Below are 22,664 nucleotides of genomic sequence, written 5' to 3' on the forward strand. Positions count from 1 at the left end.
TGATACTGCATAGGCAGCATCAATAGTAAATTGTTGGGGACAGACAGGGTTAATAGCAGCGGTAACTGAGTGCGTTACACCGCGTCCCGTTTCCGCCGCCATTAACCCTGCGTGAGCGGTGACTGGAGGGGATCATGGAGCGGGCGTCGGGCACTGACTGCAGGGGAGTAGGGGAGGGACTAATCGGCCTGTGCCCGTCGCTGATTGGTCGCGGCAGCCATGACAGGCAGCTGCCAAGACCAATCAACGACGCGGGATTTCCGTGACGGAATTTGAGGACAGAAAGACGGAAGTACCTCTTAGACAATTATATATATAATCGGTACAGACCAAAAGTTTGGACACGCCTTCTTGTTTAATTGTTTTCCTGTATTTTCATGACTATGAAAATTGTACATTCACACTGAAAAACTATGAATTAAGACATGTGGAAGTATATACTTAGCAAAAAAGTGTGAAACAACTGAAGTTATGTCTTCTAGGTTCTTCAAAGTAGCCACTTTTTGCTTTGATGACTGCTTTGCACACTCAATTTTGAATAAATCCCCAACAGTGTCACCAGCAAAGCACCCCCACACCATCACACCTCCTCCTCCATGCTTCACGATGGGGACCAGGCATGTAGAGTCCATCCGTTCACCTTTTCTGCGTCGCACAAAGACAAAGTGGTTGGAACCAAAGATCTCACATTTGGACTCATCAGACCAAAGCACAGATTTCCACTGGTCTAATGTCCATGTCTTGTGTCCTTTAGCCCAAACAAGTCTCTTCTGCTTGTTGCCTGTCCTCAACAGTGGTTTAATAGCAGCTATTTTACCATAAAGGCCTGCTGCACAAAGTCTCCTCTTAACAGTTGTTGTAGAGATGTGTTTACAGCTAGAACTCTGTGTGGCATTGACCTGGTCTCTAATCTGAGCTGCTGTTAACCTGCAATTTCTGAGGCTGGTGACTCGGATAAACTTATCCTCAGAAGCAGAGGTGACTCTTGGTCTTCCTCTCCTGGAGCGGTCCTCATGTGAGCCAGTTTCTTTGTAGCACTTGATGGTTTTTGCCACTGCACTTGGGGACACTTTCACATTTCTTAAAGTAATGATGGCTACTCGTTTTTCTTTACTTAGCTGCTTTTTTCTTGCCATAATACAAATTCTAACAGTCTATCGAGTAGGACTATCAGCTGTGTATCCACCAGACTTCTGCACAACACAACTGATGGTCCCAACCCCATTTATAAGGCAAGAAATCCCACTTATTAAATCTGACAGGTCACACCTGTATTATATATATATATATATATATATATATATATATATATATGTGTATACACATTAGGCGCTTACTGCATGTGTTGGGCGACACTTGGTTAGCAACGGGATTCAGTCAGACAGGCACGTTTTTCTCACAAAAACAGTCCATGCGGTTTATTTAGGCATCATGAACTGCACATCACTGACTTACCACATACTCCACAGCACTTCATAGTGAACGGCTTTAACTCGCAGGCACTAAACATGCTGGACCTTAATTCATCCAGTTGCCATGGGTGACCGCATGCCGCACAGTTCATTAGTTCATGGAACACAATAAGCACCAATAGTCTGTGGAGGTACCTTATGGGAGCTGCTGCTCCTGCTGCTACACCCGCTGACTCCTTGTCAGTTCTCTCTCTCCCAAGGAAGCTGCCGAACTTGGATCACCGTCTCGGACAATGCCTTGCTCACAGGCCACCTGATAGTCCAGATCCTCAGACGGGCTGTAGCTCCCCCAATATAGTGCCGTTGCAGACTCTGCATACATTCAGCCTTTCCATACGCTCTTCAGGACGTCCGTCCCCACCTGGGACTGTCCAACACATAGGCCACTGCATGTGCTGTTCAGGACGTCCGTCCCCACTTGGGACAGTCCAACACACAGGCCTCCTTCAGGGATCTGATCCTACTCCCAGGATCTCACAACACACAAGTCTACTCAGTGCCAAAGCTCCACCATGTGCTATTCAGGGAGATATCACTCCCAACACATAGCCTTCAGGACCTTGCACATGGACCATACAGATCCAAACACTCTCCACTACAGAGGCCATGTGACCACACCATGGTCACATTATGTACCTGTAATCATTCCCATAGGTGGGAAGTGTGTATAGTTAGCCAATCCCACCCAGCTCTCCAACTAACCCTGCAAGCCTCCCTTTACAACTATACAAATTCTTGTGGGACTACAGGTCCCAGAACAACAACATTACTTCAGGCTTACAGCGCAGACTCCCTCTGCGACACATACTGACCATTTACAATAATACCAGTCAGTATCTCATTGTCACCATTACAGTTACGCCTCCATGCATATCCTGAGAAGCACACACAGCGCCCCCTAGCTGCAGCATGTGTCTCTGCATCACATTATATATATATATATATATATATATACCATGTATATATATATATAAAATATATATATATATATATAATCTTTATTTTTTCTATAACGCTAACATATTCCGCAGCGCTTTACAGTTTTGCACACATTATGATCACTGTCCCCGATGGGGCTCACAATCTAGTGTATATATACACACTACCATTCCAAAGTTTAGGGTCACTTAGAAATGTCCTTATTTTTTTAAAGAAAAGCACAGTTTTTTCCAATAAAGCTAACATTAAATGATTCAGGAAAAACACTCTCTACATTAATGTGGTAAATGATTATTCTAGCTGCAAACGTCTGGTTTGTAATGCAATATCTTCATAGGTGTATAGAGGCCCATTTCCAACAACCATTACTCCAGTACCAGTTATGGTACTTTGTGTTTGCTAACTGTGTCAGAAGGCTAATGGATGGTTAGAATACCCTTGTGCAAGTATGTTAGCACAGCTGAAAACAGTTTGGCTGATTAGAGAAGCTATAAACCTGACCTTTGAGCTAGTTGAGAATCTGGAGCATTACATTTGTTGGTTCCATTAAACTCTCAAAATGGCCAGAAAAAAAGAACTTTCGTGTGAAACTCAACAGTCTATTCTTGTTCTTAGAAATGAAGGCTATTCCATGCGAGAAATTGCCAACAAATTGAAGATTTCCTACAACGGTGTGTACTACTCTCTTTAGAGGAAAGCACAAACAGGCTCTAACCAGAGTAGAAAGAGAAGTGGGAGGCCCCACTGCACAACTGAGCAACAAGACAAGTACATTAGGGTCTGTAGTTTGAAAATTCGACACCTCACAGGTCCTCAACTGGCTGCTTCATTAAATAGTACATGCAAAATGCCAGTGTTAACCTCCACAGTGAAGAGGGGACTCCGGGATGCTGGCCTTCAGGGCAAAGTGGCAAAGAGCCACATCTGAGACTGGCTAATAAAAGGAACATATTAATATGGGCAAAAGAACACAGACATTGGGCAGATGAAGATTGGAAGAAAAGTGTTATGGACAGGCTAATCCAAGTTTGAGGTGTTGGATTACACAGAAGAACATTTGTGAGACTCAGAACAACTGAAAAGATGCTGGAAGAGTGCCTGACGCAATCTGTCAAGCATGGTGGAGGTAATTTGATGGTGTGGGGTTGCTTTGGTGCTGGTAAAGTGGGAGATTTGTACAAGGTAAAAGGGATATTGAATAAGGAAGGCTATAACTCCATTTTGCAACGCCATGCCATACCCTGTGGACAGCGCTTGATTGGAGCCAATTTCTCCTACAACAGGACAATGACCCAAAGCTCACCTCCAAATTATGCAAGAACTATTTAGGGAAGAAGCAGGCAGCTGGTATTCTATTTGTAATAGAGTGGCCAGTGCAGTCACCAGATCTCAACCTCATTGAGCTGTTGTGGGAGCAGCTTGACCGTATGGTACGCAAAAAGTGCCTATCAAGCCAAACCAACTTGTGGGAGGGGCATCTGGAAGCATGGGGTGAAATTTCTCCAGATTACCTCAGCAAGTTAACTGCTAGAATGCCAAAGGTCTGCAATACTGTAATTGCTGCAAAGGGAACATTCTTTGACGAAAGCAAAGTTTCAAGGAGAAAATTATCATTTCAAATCTTTTTTTTCGAACCTTGTCAATGTCCGCACTAGATTTTCAATTCATCTGGCAACTCATTTGATTAGTAAAAGTATGAGTTATCATGGAAAACAAAATTGTCTTGGTGACCCTAAACTTTGGAACAGTAGGGTATGTGTGTGTGTGTGTATATATATAGAGAGAGAGAGAGAGAGAGAGCACTTACACAACAGAATATAACTCCAAGTAAATCAAACTTCTGTGGAATCAAACTGTCCACTTAGGAAGCAAGACTGATTGACAATTAATTTCACATGCTGTTGTGCAAATGGAATAGACAACAGGTGGAAATTATTGGCAATTGTCAAGACACCCTCAATAAAGGAGTGGTTCTGTAGGTGGGGACCACAGACCAAATCTCAGTACCAATGCTTTCTAGCTGATGTTTTGGTCATTTTGAATGTTGGTTGTGCTTTCACACTCGTGGTAGCATGAGACGGACTCTACAACCCACACAAGTGGCTCAGGAAGTGCAGCTCATCCACGATGGCACATCAATGCGAGCTGTGCAAGACGGTTTGCTGTGTCTGTCAGAATAGTGTCTGGAGGCACTACCAGACAGGCCAGTATACCAGGAGACGTGGAGGGGGCTGTAGGAGGGCAACAACCAAGCAGCAGGACCGCTACCTCCGCTTTTGTGCAAGGAGGCACAGGAGCAGCACTGCCAGAGGCCTGCAAAATTACCTGCAGCAGGCCACAAATGTGCATATGTCTGCACAAATGGTTAGAAACCGACTCCATGAGGATGGTCTGAGTGCCCGACATCCACAGATGGGGGTTGTGCTCACAGCCCAACACCATGCAGGACGCTTGGCATTTGCCACAGAACACCAGGATTGGCAAATTTGCCACTGGTGCCCTGTGCTCTTCACAGATGAAAGCAGGTTCACACTGAGCACATGTGACAGACGGGACAAAGTCTGGAGATGACGTGGAGAGCGATCTGCTGCCTGCAAAAACCTTCAGCATGGCTGGTTTGGCAGTGGGTCAGTAATGGTGTGGGGTGGCATTTCTTTGGAGGGCTGCACAGCCCTCCATGTGCTCACCAGAGGTAGCCTGACTGCCATTAGATACCAAGATGAGATCCTCAGACCCCTTGTCATACCATATGCTGGTGCGGTTGGCCCTAGGTTCCTCCTAATACAGGACAATGCCAGACCTCATGTGGCTGGAGTGTGTCAGCAGTTCCTGCAAGATGAAGGCATTGAAGCTATGGACTGGCCCACCTGTTCCTCAGACCTGAATCCGACTGAGCGCATTTGAGACATCATGTCTCGCACCATCCACCAACGTCACGTTGCACCACAGACTGTCCAGGAGTTGGCGGATGCTTTAGTCCAGGTCTGGGAGGAGATCTCTCAGTAGACCATCTGCCAACTCATCAGGAGCATGCCCAGGCGTTGTACAGTAGGGAGGTCATACAGGCACGTGGAGGCCACACACAATACTGAGCATCTTTTCCTTATGAGGCATTTCCACTGAAGTTGGATCAGCCTGTAATTTGATTTTCCACTTTGATTTTGAGTATCATTCCAAATCCAGACCTCCATGGGATATTCATTTTGATGTACATTGATAATTGTTACGTTTAATTGTTCTGAACACATTCCACTATGCAATGAATAAAAATTTGCAATTGGAATATTACATTCAGAAATATATAGGATGTGGTATTTTAGTGTTCCCTTGCTCATTTTGAGCAGTGTATATGTATGTATATGTGTGTGTGTGTATATATATATATATATATATATATATATATATATATATATATATATATATATATATATATATATATATATATATATTTATAAAATCGGAACAGCATCCAATATTACCTCACATGTTGTGCAAAGCTCGCCCAACCAGCAATCTAATGGTCTCCAATAGTAGAATCAAAAAAAGGAAAGCAGCACAAAAACTGAAGAAAATAAGTGGACTTTATTGCCTGAACGGCGTGGCAACGTTTCGGATGTAATATCCTTTTTCAAGCAGTGAACACATGAGTGAAGCAGCTTTTTATATGAAACACATACATATCTCATTAAAAAACTGATTATGTGCAATATTATAAAAATTGATATAAAATACATGAAATAACATACAATACAAAAGTGCATCTGTGCAAATTGAAATACCCCTTTGAAATTCAATATTAATAAATATAGTACATTACGTGTTGCGTGATTGTGATTAAATTAACTAGATAATCAATTAGCGATAAGATAAAATCAGGTGTCCCTGTCCCATAAATCATGATTAAAGCAGACTTACACAAGTTTTTATCATGCGCATCACGATCTCCGGCGTCCTCATGCACCAACTGCGCATGTCAGTGACGTCTAAGTCAAAGACCCACAATGCTGAGAGCCGCAGTTGCGCAGAGTCGGTTTGGAGATCGCCGCGCCATGTTGATTAAGGGAAAAACTGCCCAAAAAGATGACGGACCTCTACATTGCAATATTCTATGCAGATATATCAAAATTATAACAAAATTATGCCGAACTCTGCATCTCTGAACCTCATCACGAAAAAAGACTTACAAATAAGATTAAAATGAAAGGAAAGCAACATTCATCTAGGTCACATAGACATATATAGTGTTTCTTATATGGGAAGGATTAGACGTGCCGCCAAATTTAAAGGGCCAGGACATGAGCCCAAAAACGTGTCACTAGGTCTAGGACACCCTCCCCCAATCAAGTGGTGCATCCTATTCCTAAAAACGAACATAGAGACCTTTGGGGGCAGATAACCCCCCCCCCCCCATTACATTCATTAAATATTACTCAATAAATCAGATGATGCAGAGATTAGTGAATATAATGAATTAACATGAAGGAAAAGAAAAAAAAGTAAAGAATCATATAGGTCAATCATCTAGTGAGCAAGAACATGCGATAAATTTAATGATACTTGTTTCATAGGATGGGACACCTGAAAAGAGAAAAAAAATTTTTTTTAAGTAATCATTCTTTTGTCCAAAGGACAACATAAAAAACGAACAATACAATACGTTCGAAAGAATAAAGTCATCACCATACTTTACATAATTGGATTTAACTTGAAGTCCACATTAAGGCCATATGGTTTTAAAGTATTGAGTCTCATTATCCATTCCAATTCCCTCCTCTCAAGTAACCGTACATGGTCCCCCCTCCCCCCCTCTCCTTTGGACAGGTATCATATCTGTAATGCGGAAACGCAACTGTTTCTCAGTATGCGATTTTTCAAGAAAGTGTTTGGAAACCGGAAGGTCCATACGTTTTTTCCTTTTGGTTTGTCGGCGTTGATTGATTCTTGTTTTGAAATCACACGTAGTCTCACCGACATACCATAAGGAACAGGGACATTGAAGTAAATACACAACAAATTCCGAATCACAGGTCAAGAAATGCTGTATCTTATATTCCTCATTAGTTTATAGGATGAAAGAAATTTGAGCCCTTAAGCATCAGATTGCAATTAATGCAAGATAAACGTGGAAAACGGACTCTCCTATCATGGCCAGCGAGTGTAGTTTGACACTGTTTTTTAAAAGAACGAATGTCTGACTTGACTAGAGTAGAAGCAATGGCACGGTTGCGCTTATATGGAAAAATTTGTGGTTTGGAGAACTCCTTTACCTGGGGAGAACATTTAGTTAAGTCCATATATATTTGGACAGGGACAACATTTTTCTAATTTTCGTTATAGACATTACCACAATGAATTTTAAACAAAGCAATTCAGATGCAGTTGAAGTTCAGACTTTCAGCTTTCATTTGAGGGTATCCACATTAAAATTGGATGAAGGGTTTAGGAGTTTCAGCTCCTTAACATGTACCACCCTGTTTTTAAAGGGACCAAAAGTAATTGGACAATTGACTCTAAGGCTATTTCATGGACAGGTGTGGGCAATCCCTTCGTTATGTCATTCTCAATTAAGCAGATAAAAGGCCTGAAGTTGATTTGAGATGTGGTGCTTGCATTTGGAAGGTTTTGTTGTAAAGTAAACATGCGGTCAAAGGAGCTTTCCATGCAGGTGAAACAAGCCATCCTTAAGCTGCAAAAACAGAAAACAACCCATCTAAGAAACTGCTACAATATTCGGAGTGGCAAAATCTACAGTTTGGTACATCCTGAGAAAGAAAGAAAGCACTGGTGAACTCCTCAATGCAAAAAGACCTGGGCGCCCACGGAAGACAACAGTGGTGGATGATCGCAGAATTATCTCCATGGTGAAGAGAAACCCCTTCACAACAGCAAACCAAGTGAACAACACTCTCCAGGAGGTAGGCGTATCACTATCCAAATCTACCATAAAGAGAAGACTGCATGAAAGTAAATGCAGAGGGTTCACTGCACGGTGCAAGCCACTCATAAGCATCAAGAATAAAAAGGCTAGACTGGGCTTTGCTAAAAAAAAAAAAAAAAAAAATCTAAAAAAGCCAGCACAGTTCTGGAAGAACATTCTTTGGACAGATGAAACCAAGATCAACCTCTACCAGAATGATGGAAAGAGAAAAGTATGGCGAAGGCGTGGTACAGCTCATGATCCAAAGCATACCACATCATCTGTAAAACACGGCGGAGGCAGTGCGATGGCTTGGGCATGCATGGCTGCCAGTGGCACTGGGTCACTAGTGTTTATTGATGATGTGACACAGGACAGAAGCAGCCAAATGAATTCTGAGGTCTAAGGGGTAACATTTCTCCTTATGGAGAGTGACATACCAGCTGGCTTGTCAAGGTAAGGAGGCTTATTCGCCGTGCAATGCTCCTCTGGGAATTTAAATATGCAAATTCTCAGAAGAGGCAATTTGCATATTTAAATTCCCAGAGGAGCATTGCACGGCGCATAAGCCTCCTTACCTTAACAGGCCAGCTGGTATGTCACTCTCCATAATGAGAAACGTTAACCCTTAGACCCCAGTCCAGAGCCTCTCACCTAGCCAAATCAGTTCTCATGCTTCGCACTGACGAGGGCCAACAGCCCGAAACACCGTGTCTGCGAATTGAGATACTGATTTGGCTTTTATCCTAAGTCATATTGCACGACTCGTTAAAGGGTTCATTGTGACTTGTAGGATCGCTACTACCAACAGGTGGCGCTATAGAGTTAAGTCCTCTTTATCTCAGAAGAGGCAATTTGCAGAGGTATTCAGAGACATAATACTCTGCTCAGTTCTAGCCAAATGCAGCCAAACTGATTGGTCGTCGTTTCATACTACAGATGGACAATGACCCAAAACATAAAGCCAAAGCAACCCAGGAGTTTATTAAAGCAAAGAAGTGGAATATTCTTGAATGGCCAAGTCAGTCACCTGATCTCAACCCAATTGAGCATGAATTTCACTTGTTAAAGACTAAACTTCAGACAGAAAGGCCCACAAACAGCAACTGAAAACCACCGCTGTGAAGGCCTGGCAGAGCATCAAAAAGGAGGAAACACAGCGTCTGGTGATGTCCATGAGTTCAACACTTCAGGCAGTCATTGCCAACAAAGGGTTTTCAACCAAGTACTAAAAATGAACATTTTATTTAAAATTATTTAATCTGTCCAATTACTTTTGGTCCCTTTTAAAAACAGGGTGGCACATGTTAAGGAGCTGAAACTTCTAAACCCTTCATCCAATTTTAATGTGGATACCCTCAAATGAAAGCTGAAAGTCTGAACTTCAACTGCATCTGAATTGTTTTGTTTAAAATTCATTGTGGTAATGTCTATAACCAAAATTAGAAAAATGTTGTCTCTGTCCAAATATATATGGACCTAACTGTATATAGCATTCCCCAGTGTTTACATATAATACCTGCAATTTTGCCACTTTCCTCACAGAACGAAGTTACAAAAGAGATACGATTAAGATCCTTTGAATTTGGCTTTTTTTGAAGCAGATCCTTTCTCAATAATGTATCAACTTTATTTTTTTGCTTTTGTAATAACTTTCTTGGCTAGCCTTTATCGGAAATTTTTTTAAGAGTCACTTCTATAAATTTTTTCAATGATTCTTCATTACTCTCAATTCTCCTAATCCGCATAAGTTGGCTATATGGAATAGACTCCTTTTGTTTTTCTAGGATGTTAACTATTGAAGAGTAATAATAATAATAATAATAATAATAATAATAATAATTTTTATTTATATAGCGCCAACATATTCCGCAGCGCTTTACAAATTATAGAGGGGACTTGTACAGACAATAGACATTACAGCATAACAGAAATACAGTTCAAAACAGATACCAGGAGGAGTGAGGGCCCTGCTGGCAAGCTTACAAACTATGGGGAAAAGGGGAGACACGAGAGGTGGATGGTAACAATTGCTTTAGTTATTCGGACCAGCTATAGTGTAAGGCTCGGGTGTTCATGTAAAGCTGCATGAACCAGTATGTAGCAGTACAGACACAGAGGGCTAATACTGCATAAAGTGTATGAGAACACTGATTCTTGTCAGTGGCTTTTGTGTACAATTGAGTAGTGAGTTTCTCACATTCAATTTGAACATTAACATCTAAAAATTGTATATTTGTGTCTGAATACATGATTAATTGTTTGATCGATCGTATTCAGGTAGTCATGAAATTCAAGTAATGAATTCTCAGTTCCAGTCCAAATGAGGAAGACATCTTCTATGTATCTCCACCACGCGGCCACATAGCCAAAGTGGTGGGACACATAGACTAAAGGTACCGTCACACTAGACGATATCGCTAGCGATCCGTGACATTGCAGCGTCCTGGCTAGCGATATCGTCCAGTGTGACAGGCAGCAGCGATCAGGATCCTGCTGTGATATCGCTGGTCGGGGAAGAAAGTCCAGAACTTTGTTTCATCGCTGGATCTCCCGCTGACATCGCTGAATCGGCGTGTGTGACGCCGATTCAGCGATGTCTTCGCTGGTAACCAGGGTAAACATCGGGTTACTAAGTGCAGGGCCGCACTTAGTAACCCGATGTTTACCCTGGTTACCATCGTTAAAGTAAAAAAAACAACCACTACATACTTACCTACCGCTGTCTGTCCCCGGCGCTGTGCTTCTCTGCTCTGGCTGTGAGCACAGCGGCCGGAAAGCAGAGCGGTGACGTCACCGCTCTGCTTTCCGGCTGCCCGGCGCTCACAGCCAGAGCAGAGAAGCAGAGCGCCGGGGACAGACAGCGGTATGTAAGTATGTAGTGGTTGTTTTTTTTACTTTAACGATGGTAACCAGGGTAAACATCGGGTTACTAAGCGCGGCCCTGCGCTTAGTAACCCGATGTTTACCCTGGTTACCAGCATCGTTGGTCGCTGGAGAGCTGTCTGTGTGACAGCTCTCCAGCGACCAAACAGCGACGCTGCAGCGATCCGGATCGTTGTCGGTATCGCTGCAGCGTCGCTTAGTGTGACGGTACCTTAAGTCCTCCTCAAGGACACTCATAACAATATTTGCATATGCGGGTGCCATGTTCGAATCGTGCCCATGGCGGTCCCGCGTAATTGCAAATAAAAAGTGTCCCCAAACCAAAAGTAGTTTTTAGTCAACACTAACTCTTAGAGCTGTATTATAAATTCCCTAGTCTCAGTGGAGTAGTGTGTAGTCAACAATTTTTTACCTATTGCAACAAAGCCCTCGGCCATGATCTATAGATGTGTTAAGTGAAGTGACATCAAAAGATGCCAATATCACTTCACCTACCAGCTCAATTCCATTCACTTTTTCAAGGAAATCTGCTGTGTCGCTAATAAAGGATTCTGAGTGGCTAACAATTGGCCAATTTTGACTTGGACATCACTGACATGCGCAGTTGGTGCATGAGGACGCCGGAAATCGTGATGCGCATGATAAAAACTTGTGTAAGTCTGCTTTAATCTTGATTTATGGGACAGGGACACCTGATTTTATCTTATCGCTAATTGATTATGTAGTTAATATTAATCACAATCACGCAACACGTAATGTACTATATTTATTAATTTCGAATTTCAAAGGGGTATTTCAATTTGCACAGATGCACTTTTGTATTGATTGTTATTTCATGTACGGTATTTTATATCAATTTTTATAATATTGCACATAATGAATTTTTTAATGAGATATGTATGTGTTTCATATAAAAAGCTGCTTCACTCATGTGTTCACTGCTTGAAAAAGGATAATACATCCGAAACATTGCCACGCCTTTCAGGCAGTAAAGTATGTATGTATATGTATATGTATATGTATATATATATATATATATATATATATATATATATATATATATATATATATATATACACAGTGGGGCAAAAAAGTATTTAGTCAGTCAGCAATAGTGCAAGTTCCACCACTTAAAAGATGAGAGGCGTCTGTAATTTACATCATAGGTAGACCTCAACTATGGGAGACAAACTGAGAAAAAAAAATCCAGAAAATCACATTGTCTGTTTTTTTAACATTTTATTTGCATATTATGGTGGAAAATAAGTATTTGGTCAGAAACAAAATTTCATCTCAATACTTTGTAATATATCCTTTGTTGGCAATGACAGAGGTCAAACGTTTTCTGTAAGTCTACACAAGGTTGCCACACACTGTTGTTGGTATGTTGGCCCATTCCTAAATGCAGATCTCCTCTAGAGCAGTGATGTTTTTGGCTTTTCGCTTGGCAACACGGACTTTCAACTCCCTCCAAAGGTTTTCTATAGGGTTGAGATCTGGAGACTGGCTAGGCAACTCCAGGACCTTGAAATGCTTCTTACGAAGCCACTCCTTCGTTGCCCTGGCGGTGTGCTTTGGATCATTGTCATGTTGAAAGACCCAGCCACGTTTCATCTTCAATGCCCTTGCTGATGGAAGGAGGTTTGCACTCAAAATCTCACGATTCTTTCATGTACCCGGATCAGTCGTCCTGGCCCCTTTGCAGAGAAACACCCTCAAAACATGATGTTTCCACCACCATGCTTTACAGTAGGTATGGTGTTTGATGGATGCAACTCAGTATTCTTTTTCCTCCAAACACGACAAGTTGTGTTTCTACCAAACAGTTCCAGTTTGGTTTCATCAGACCATAGGACATTCTCCCAAAACTCCTCTGGATCATCCAAATGCTCTCTAGCAAACTTCAGACGGGCCCGGACATGTACTGGCTTAAGCAGTGGGACACGTCTGGCACTGCAGGATCTGAGTCCATGGTGGCATAGTGTGTTACTTATGGTAGGCCTTGTTACATTGGTCCCAGCTCTCTGCAGTTCATTCACTAGGTCCCCCCGCGTGGTTCTGGGATTTTTGCTCACCGTTCTTGTGATCATTCTGACCCCACGGGGTGGGGTTTTGCGTGGAGCCCCAGATCGAGGGAGATTATCAGTGGTCTCGTATGTCTTCCATTTTCTAATTATTGCTCCCACTGTTGATTTCTTCACTCCAAGCTGGTTGGCTATTGCAGATTTAGTCTTCCCAGCCTGGTGCAGGGCTACAATTTTGTTTCTGGTGTCCTTTGACAGCTCTTTGGTCTTCACCATAGTGGAGTTTGGAGTCAGACTGTTTGAGGGTGTGCACAGGTGTCTTTTTATACTGATAACAAGTGTAAACAGGTGCCATTACTACAGGTAATGAGTGGAGGAAAGAGGAGACTCTTAAAGAAGAAGTTACAGGTCTGTGAGAGCCAGAAATCTTGATTGTTTGTTTCTGACCAAATACTTATTTTCCACCATAATATGCAAATAAAATGTTAAAAAAACAGACAATGTGATTTTCTGGATTTTTTTTCTCAGTTTGTCTCCCATAGTTGAGGTCTACCTATGATGTAAATCACAGACGCCTCTCATCTTTTTAAGTGGTGGAACTTGCACTATTGCTGACTGACTAAATACTTTTTTGCCCCACTGTATATATATATATATATACACACAGTACAGACCAAAAGTTTGGACACCCCTCATTTAAAGATTTTTCTGTATTTTCATGACTATGAAAATTGTACATTCATACTGAAGGCATCAAAACTATGAATTAACACATGTGGAATTATATACAAAAATGTGTGAAACAACTGCAATTATGTCTTATATTCTAGGTTCTTCAAAGTAGCCACCTTTTGCTTTGATGACTGCTTTGCACACTCTTGGCATTCTCTTGATGAGCTTCAAGAGCTAGTCACTGGGAATGGTTTTCAATTCACAGGAGTGCCCTGTCGATTTTAATAAGTGGGATTTCTTGCCTTATAAATGGGGTTGGGACCATCAGTTGTGTTGTGCAGAAGTCTGGTGGATACACAGCTGATAGTCCAACTGAATAGACTGTTAGAATTTGTATTATGGCAAGAGAAAAGCAGCTAAGTAAAGAAAAACGAGTGGCCATCACTACTTTAAGAAATGAAGGTCAGTCAGTCCGAAAAATTGGGAAAACTTTGAAAGTGTCCCCAAGTGCAGTGGCAAAAACCATCAAGTGCTACAAAGAAACTGGCTAACATGAGGACCGCCCCAGGAAAGGAAGACCAAGAGTCACCTCTGCTTCTGAGGATAAGTTTATCCGAGTCACCAGCTTCAGAAATTGCAGGTTAACAGCAGCTCAGATTAGAGACCAGGTCAATGCCACACAGAGTTCTAGCAGCAGACACATCTCTACAACAACTGTTAAGAGGAGACTTTGTGTAGCAGGCCTTCATGGTAAAATAGCTGCTAGGAAACCACTGCTAAGGACAGGCAACAAGCAGAAGAGATTTGTTTGGGCTAAAGAACACAAGGAATGGACATTAGACCAGTGGAAATCTGTGCTTTGGTCTGATGAGTCCAAATTTGAGATCTTTGGTTCCAACCACCGTGCCTTTGTGAGAAGCAGAAAAGGTGAACGGATGGATTCTACATGCCTGGTTCCCACCGTGAAGCATGGAGGAGAAGGTGTGGGGGTGCTTTGCTGGTGACACTGTGGGGGATTTATTCAAAATTGAAGGCATACTGAACCAGCATGGCTACCACAGCATCTTGCAGCGGCATGCTATTCCATCCGATTTGCGTTTAGTTGGACCATCATTTATTTTTCAACAGGACAGTGACCCCAAACACACCTCCAGGCTGTGTAAGGGCTATTTAACCAACAAGGAGAGTGGTGGTGTGCTGCGTCAGATGACTTGGCCTCCACAGTCACCAGACCTGAACCCAATCGAGATGGTTTGGGGTGAGCTGGATGCAGAGTGAAGGCAAAAGGGCCAACAAGTGCTAAGCATCTCTGGGAATTTCTTCAAGATTGCTGGAAGACCATTCCCGGTGACTACCTCTTGAAGCTCAGCAAAAGGTGGCTACTTTGAAGAACCTAGAATATAAGACATAATTTCAGTTGTTTCATACTTTTTTGTTAAGTATGTAATTCCACATGTGTTAATTCATAGTTTTGATGCCTTCAGTGTGAATGTACAATTTTCATAGTCATGAAAATACAGAAAAATCTTTAAATGAGGTGTCCAAACTTTTGGTCTGTACTGTATACAGTAAGCCTAAGGCCAGAAATAAACCTCATAAAACACTGTACATGGAGACTTTGATATCAGATAATTTCTGTCCGCCGTTTTTGTGCAAACCAAGAATCTTTTATAAATGCCTCAAACTTCTGTATGTGAATTAGACTTGAGATCTAATGTGATAGAAGATCAGTGACTGAAAGATGGGAAACATTCATTTAGACAGCCGGTGGTGATGGAATCAGTGACGGACTCTGGCCAAATATGTTTCTACAGTCGTATTAGAAGATGAAGATGTCGTCCTCATCAGGAAGTAGTTATTTCTCCTGTCCCGTGTAATGAATATATCCTGCAGTATTGCTAATGTTGATTCCAGTGTCGTCGATAAATGAAGCGAGAATTAGCGTTATGGAAGATGAGTCTATGAGAAACGTATTCAGCTGCCGACTCCAAGGAAGATACTGCTTGTTGTGTGTGGCCTAAAATATATAGGTTTTATTAGTAGATGTAAAGAACAATACTTAATACTGTAAAATAATAAATCTCCTCATATGTTTCCTTTATTATGTCCAGTAATTGTATTATTACACAGGATTTTTATGATGTTACATTGGCTCATCTTCTCATTCAGGTCTCTACAATATCGGATCCTCTCAGTGAAGATCGTTTATATTAAGAAAATTTTTCTGACTTATTCATCAAGGATGGATATGGACAGAGACAAGATGGCGAAGAGGATTTTACACCTCACCCTAGAGATCCTCTTCCGGCTTACTGGAAAGGTGAGAGACTCGGAAGATGTCACATTGCATCATTCTTATCTATGGGAATAACAGATGGACAGAACTGGAGAGGTGAGTACTCTGGGAATGTCTGTACTGAGATTTATTACTGTGTCTCTATATATCCAGGATTACACAGTAGTGAAGAAGACCTCTAGTAAGCACTGCCAGGACCAGGTGTCTGATAGATGGGGAAGACCCCTGAGCCCAATCTTAAGGCCTCCACCTCACCCCCTGATACATGAGGATATCAATGACCTGAAGATCTTACAACTCACCAACAAGATGATTGAGCTGCTAACTGGAGAGGTGACACTGCTGGGAATGCTGGGACATTATACAGTAATGCTATGAAGGGATCGGGGGATGACGGTATCATTGTATGTGTCAGGTTCCTATAAGGTATCAGAATGTCGCCGTCTATTTTTCCATGGAGGAGTGGCAGTATTTAGAGGAACACAAAGAAGTGTACAAGGACGTCAAAATGGAGGTTCCCCAGCCCCTCACATCACCAGGTAATAGACAGGACTAAATACACATGGCCCATAATTATCTGTATGTAAAGAATGAATTCAGTCCCTGTATGTGTTTCCTCCAGATCTATCCAGTAAGAGGACAACACCAGAGAGGTGTCCCCGTCCTCTTCTTCCAGAGGACTGTAACCAAGAAGATACCAATGTACCTCAGGATCATCAGGTAGATGGAGACAAGGTGTGATGAGATCTCTTCTATGATGTGTAGATGGCTGTGAAGGTCTTGTGCTCAGTCTTGTTTCATCCACCAGTATTCTATGTTTTATACTTGTGTGATCAGAACGGTGGAGATGGCAGGATTAGAGCTCATCATAGATGTGACCTTTCCATCTATCTGTGACTTTTACAATATTTGTTTCAGGGGGAAGATCTGACCCATATTAATACTACTGAGACATATGTGAGGGGTGATGAGCGGTGTAAGGAGGAGATTCCTACATATGACTACCCAGGTGAGTAATAACCAATAAATGCAGAGAAGTCACAGATTCTTCTCAGTCACCCGCTGTGGCTGCTTTTTCAGTCATGTAGTCCGGCCGTATCACAATTGTGATCACCATTTTGCATTTCGACCACAACGTATTCAACCATCCAAAAGTGTTCAAAGGACTTTAGGTATTGAAAGCCCTGTTCTAAAGAACTTACAGCCTGGCAGATCCAACTACCAACTGAAATAAGAAAGACGCTGACGGTTACCTGCCCAGATTTGTAAACTACAAAGCCAAATGACAGTGTACGTAGAATGTGTTGACAAGTTAAAAAATCACTTTGAAAAAAAAAAATATTATGATGGGCCTGTAAGAGAAAATGGAGGGTAATGATGCTGTTGGCTTCCTAGAACCCTGATATCTTATTGGATGAATCTACCTTCTCTCCCTTCTGTGATGCTGAATGTGCTCATATGGTCCCTACAAGACCAGGTCCAGTCTTTCTGGCCAAACTTTACTTTTATGATTGACAACATTGAATGCGCAGTGAGGCCCAAGTGTGAATTTCTGTACAATAACAGCAGAGTTTCCCTTTATTCTGACTTTTCAATTTCTTTTAAAACTGACTAACTTCAAACAGGATTTTGATAAACTACATTAAAAACATTACAGCTGTGTCATGATACAGTATAACTCTAAGCCGTGCGTGGCTGATTGCTGTAATATACATTTATTCACGCCTGCAGGAGATGTGTTTGCATGGAATGAGCCCTGGTTTCATGGATTCACGCCACGTCCTAAATTCCATCATGTTTTAAATCCTAAGAAATTCAGATTATTGTACAATCTCTCCTGAAATGGGGGCGCTAATACTTTCTCTACTCTTCTGGTCAGGACTCATAGTAGTTCCAATGGTCCACCTTAAATAAGTGTAACTTCAGTTTAGTGTTGGAGCTCTCCCCTCATACATATGTTGTTGTTAAAGATGCAACATAAAATAAAAAATGGCTTTTTTTGCAGGTTCATTCTGTATAGTAGGTCGATTACTTATGTGAGTCTGTAAATCCCTGGTATCTTTAAAAAAAGTCTCCATTTTGTCTTCAAAATGCCCGAGATCAACATTAAAAAGTTCTCGTTAAACGTCTAATATTTCCTCTTGAAATTTCTATGACAGAAAATATTGGCCGTACGATAGTTTAGATTGCTAAGAGCCACCGAGCCACATACTCTTATTACCCCAGAGAGGTTTCACCACTAGTTACTCATTTTTTATTGAAGAAGACTGATGAGTTTTATCATATCAGTAGATGTGTTGTTGTTTATAGTCAATTTTTGAGTACAACAGTAAGTGCCCAAAATAATTTCATTTAACCACTTCCTGCAGCCAGTGTTGTGTTCCTAATCAGGGCCCATTTTTCAAATCTGACGTGTCGCTTTATGTGGTGATAACTTTAGAATTATTCAGAAAGGATAATAGGAAACAAGTTGACCTTACAAATTATTTTAAAAAATGATCTTGAATCTTCTGGTTCCCATGTCTCCTCCACTACCAGCGCTGCCTGCAGAATGAATAAGGCGGCTCATGGTGACAGAAGGAAACATCGCAGAAGCAGATACCAGAGGAGATGGGACACACTATGTGCAGAAGACCTAATATGACAAAAGTGTAGAAAACCCTTTTGGAGCATTAGGAATCCCCATAAAGTGACTCTATTTTGGAAATTATAACCCCCAAATAAATTAATCTTTAGAAGTATGGAAAATTTTGACTCCACAGACACTTTACGGATATTAGCACGCAGTGGTGGATGTTGGAGAGTGAAAATTGCATATTTGCCGTTTTATTACCTGACACATAGTGCCCAGATTGTGCTCCATCAGACACACACAACGTAAATTTAGTGGGTTCTTCTCACTATAGTAATGCCAAATATATAAATGCTAAATGTGTTTTGGGCACACTGCAAGGCTCAGAAGTGAGGGGGAGATTTGACTTTGGGCGAGCGGATATTGCTGGATTGGTTAATGGAAGCCATGTTGCTTTTCAAGAGCCTTTGAGCCATTAATATTGTGGAAACCTCTGTTTTTCCACTTACAGATGATGGACCTGAGTGAGGACTTGTTTTTTTAGATGAGTAGGAGTTTTTATTGGTATTTTCGCCTACATAAGTGTTGGGTGGCTTTTTATTCCATATTTGGGAGGCAGAATGAAGAAACAAACACCACGCTCCACTGGTTCATCCTATGAGGTTTTATATTCGACTGAGAACTGTCATTGTCTTGCTGAATAATTTAATATTTTTACATAACTTTCTAATTTTACTGACAGTTTAAGTAGAAATTTTCAAAAATATAACCTTTAAGGAGATTTTGTTCAAAAATAAATGTTGGTTTTATTCCTGGCAGTTGACTTTACGACGAGAACAGAGGGACAGCTGACATCTTCAATTTTTAAATCCGATGATCTTGAGATCCCACAGGATACAATTGAAGTGAATGCCATTTCTCCAGATATACCATCATCCCTTCACAGCAAAGAGCTGTCATCTGATCTTTTGAAACCGGTCCTGTCTTCTGATTCATTACCGACTACTAGGGAAAATCAAAGTCACAAATTAAGCATTGAAAAACGAACTGCTCCTAAAGCAAATAAGCCTTTTTCAGTTTCAAAATGTGGAAATAGTTTTCCTGTCGAAAAGTCTTTTATTAAACATCAAAAAATTCACATGGCGAAGAATAGCTTTTCATGTTCCAAGTGTGGGAAATGTTTTAACCAGAAAGCGCATCTTGATAGCCACTACAGAACTCACACAGGGGAGAAGCCTTTTCCATGTTCAGAATGTGGGAAATGTTTTAAACGGAAATCAAATCTTGTTATTCACCAGAGAACTCACACAGGGGAGAAGCCTTTTCCATGTTCACAATGTGGGAAATGTTTTCGAGACAAATCATCTCTTTTTACACATCAAAGATCTCACACAGGGGAGAAGCCTTTTTCATGTTCAGAATGTGGGAAATGTTTTAACAGTAAAGCAAATCTTGATAGCCACCAGAGAACTCACACAGAGGAGAAGCCTTTTTCATGTTCAGAATGTGGGAAATGTTTTAAATGGAAATCAAATGCTGTTATACACCAGAGAACTCACACAGTGGAGAAGCCATTTTGCTGTTCAGAATGTGGGAAATGTTTTAACCAGAAATGGAATCTTGTTATGCACCAGAGAAATCACACAGGAGAGAAGTCTTTTTTATGTTCAGAATGTGGGAAATGTTTTAATCAGAAATCAGATTTTGATAAGCACCAGCGAATCCACACAGGGGAGAAGCCTTTTACATGTTCTGAATGTGGAAAATGTTTTACCCAGAAATGGAATTTTGTTATGCACCAGAGAAATCACACAGGAGAGAAGTCTTTTTCATGTCCAGAATGTGGAAAATGTTTTAATCGGAAATCAGAATTTGATAAGCACCAGAGAATCCACACAGGGGAGAAGCCTTTTTCATGTTCTGAATGTGGAAAATGTTTTACCCAGAAATGGAATCTTGTCGTGCACCAGAAAACTCATACAGGGGAGAAGCCTTTTTCATGTTCAGAATGTGGCAAATGTTTTAACCAGAAATCAGAATGTGTTATACACCAGAGAATTCACACAGGTGAGAAGCCCTTTTCATGTTCAGAATGTGGGAAATGTTTTAAACGTAAATCAAATGTTGTTATACACCAGAGAATTCACACAGGTGAGAAGCCCTTTTCATGTTCAGAATGTGGGAAATGTTTTCACCAGAAAGGGGGTCTTGTTATTCACCAAATGACTCACACAGGGAAAAAACCTTTTTCATGTTCAGAATGTGGGAAATGTTTTAATCAGAAATCAAGTTTTGATAAGCACCAGAGAACCCACACAGGGGAGAAGCCTTTTTCATGTTCAGAATGTAGGAAATGTTTTAATCAGAAATCAGATTTTGATAAGCACCAGAGAACCCACACAGGGGAGAAGCCTTTTTCTTGTTCAGAATGTAGGAAATGTTTTACCCAGAAATGGCATCTTGTTATGCACCAGAGAACTCACACAGGAGAGAAGCCTTTTTCATGTTCAGAATGTGGGAAATGTTTTAACCGAAAAGCGAACCTTGATATGCACGAAAGAACCCACACAGTGTAGAAGCCTTTTATTGTTCAAAATGTCAGCAGCCATTTTTACCTGCAGCGGCGCACATTGGAACACCCCCTCAACACAGCCTGTGGCCTTTAGCAACGCGCCACTGTTGGCAGAAAGGGCAAGACAAAAATTGGAACAGGACCCTCAGTTTACACAGAACATTATTTTCAGTGATGAGGCAACCTAAATGAAATGGGAATGGTGACAGTTTTCTTGCACAGGGTGTCTTGCATTGAAATCTGCTGCAATGACACGGGTACTGCTTTCACTAGACATCTACACAATTTCTATCTGCTACGCACGTGTTAACCTCTGCAATATGTCAATGGTGGTAAACAAAGAAAAGCTTGTAAATAACTCTTGAAAGAATAAAGTTACGTTAAAATCAAGCACACCATTTTTTTGTTGTGAAATTCTCAATAAGTTTGATGTCACATGACCCTCTTCCCATTGGAAAAAATAAAGTTGGATCCAAAATGGCCGACTTCAATATGGCCACCATGGTCACCACCCATCTTGAAAAGTTTCCCTCTCCTTTATACTAATGTGCCACAAACAGGAAGTTGATATCACCAACCATTTCCATTTTATTTAGGTGTATCCATATACATGGCCCACCCTGTATATTGGATAGACAATTCTCCCCCAACAATAACAGAAATCCAGGATAAATAACTCTGTGCTTGGAAAGGGAAGCTTATATTAAAGGAACTTTCTCAAGAAATCCATACACATATGGAACAATGGTTAATTAATCCAGGTATTGCTTCAGAAATCCTGTACTGGACAGTTTCTCCATTTCCTTACAGTAAATCGGGAATTTATATCCTTATACCCAAGGTGTCAGCAAATAAAAATTGTCTCAGACCACACAATTGCCCCTTCTTAGATATATTCTTTTTCTTTTGATGTCCCAATAGGGAAAAAAAAAATAGGAAGTATTCAGATATTTATGTCGGTACAAATGCAAAATTACTATTCCAAAGCTTTGTATTATAGAGCGAAATTGGGATTTATCTCATTGAAACAGGTTGTTGCATTGTTTGCTGGTTTTTCTTTTTTATTGTTTTTCTCTTAATGTTTGTATAAAAAAACTAAATGTTGATAATACTTTGTTTTGTTCAATAAAAACGATCTGATTAAAGAACGAAAGGAGCTAAAGTCTTCAATAGATCAAATGCATCCAAAATACCAAGATCGCATGAGAAGGTACTCGTATGAATTCGCAGATTAATGTGATCACTGATTGGCAAGGAGGTTACATCTATGCATGCAAAGGGCATACGTATCCAAAATAAAAGGGACACCCGGGC

General features: G+C 41.0%; 1 protein-coding gene across 2 annotated transcripts in view; it reads left to right on the forward strand.

Moving 5' to 3' along the window:
* LOC138663596 (zinc finger protein 665-like) overlaps positions 1-22,492 on the forward strand; it is a 41,451-nt gene extending 18,959 nt beyond the window's left edge. Inside the window, exons 2-7 of one of the 2 annotated variants that reach the window (XM_069749857.1) lie at positions 16,080-16,230; positions 16,360-16,539; positions 16,622-16,745; positions 16,829-16,926; positions 17,125-17,215; positions 19,598-22,492. In XM_069749857.1, coding sequence (XP_069605958.1) covers positions 16,080-16,230; positions 16,360-16,539; positions 16,622-16,745; positions 16,829-16,926; positions 17,125-17,215; positions 19,598-21,354 — 2,401 coding nt within the window. In that variant the 3' untranslated portion in view covers positions 21,355-22,492. Of the gene's footprint in view, positions 1-16,079; positions 16,231-16,359; positions 16,540-16,621; positions 16,746-16,828; positions 16,942-17,124; positions 17,216-19,597 lie in introns of both variants that reach the window. The other variant, XM_069749856.1, reaches the window with a different exon arrangement.
* The last annotated feature ends 172 nt before the right edge of the window (positions 22,493-22,664 follow it).

The sequence above is a fragment of the Ranitomeya imitator genome, chromosome 2 (assembly GCF_032444005.1).
Source record: "Ranitomeya imitator isolate aRanImi1 chromosome 2, aRanImi1.pri, whole genome shotgun sequence".
Classification (NCBI taxonomy): domain Eukaryota; kingdom Metazoa; phylum Chordata; class Amphibia; order Anura; family Dendrobatidae; genus Ranitomeya; species Ranitomeya imitator.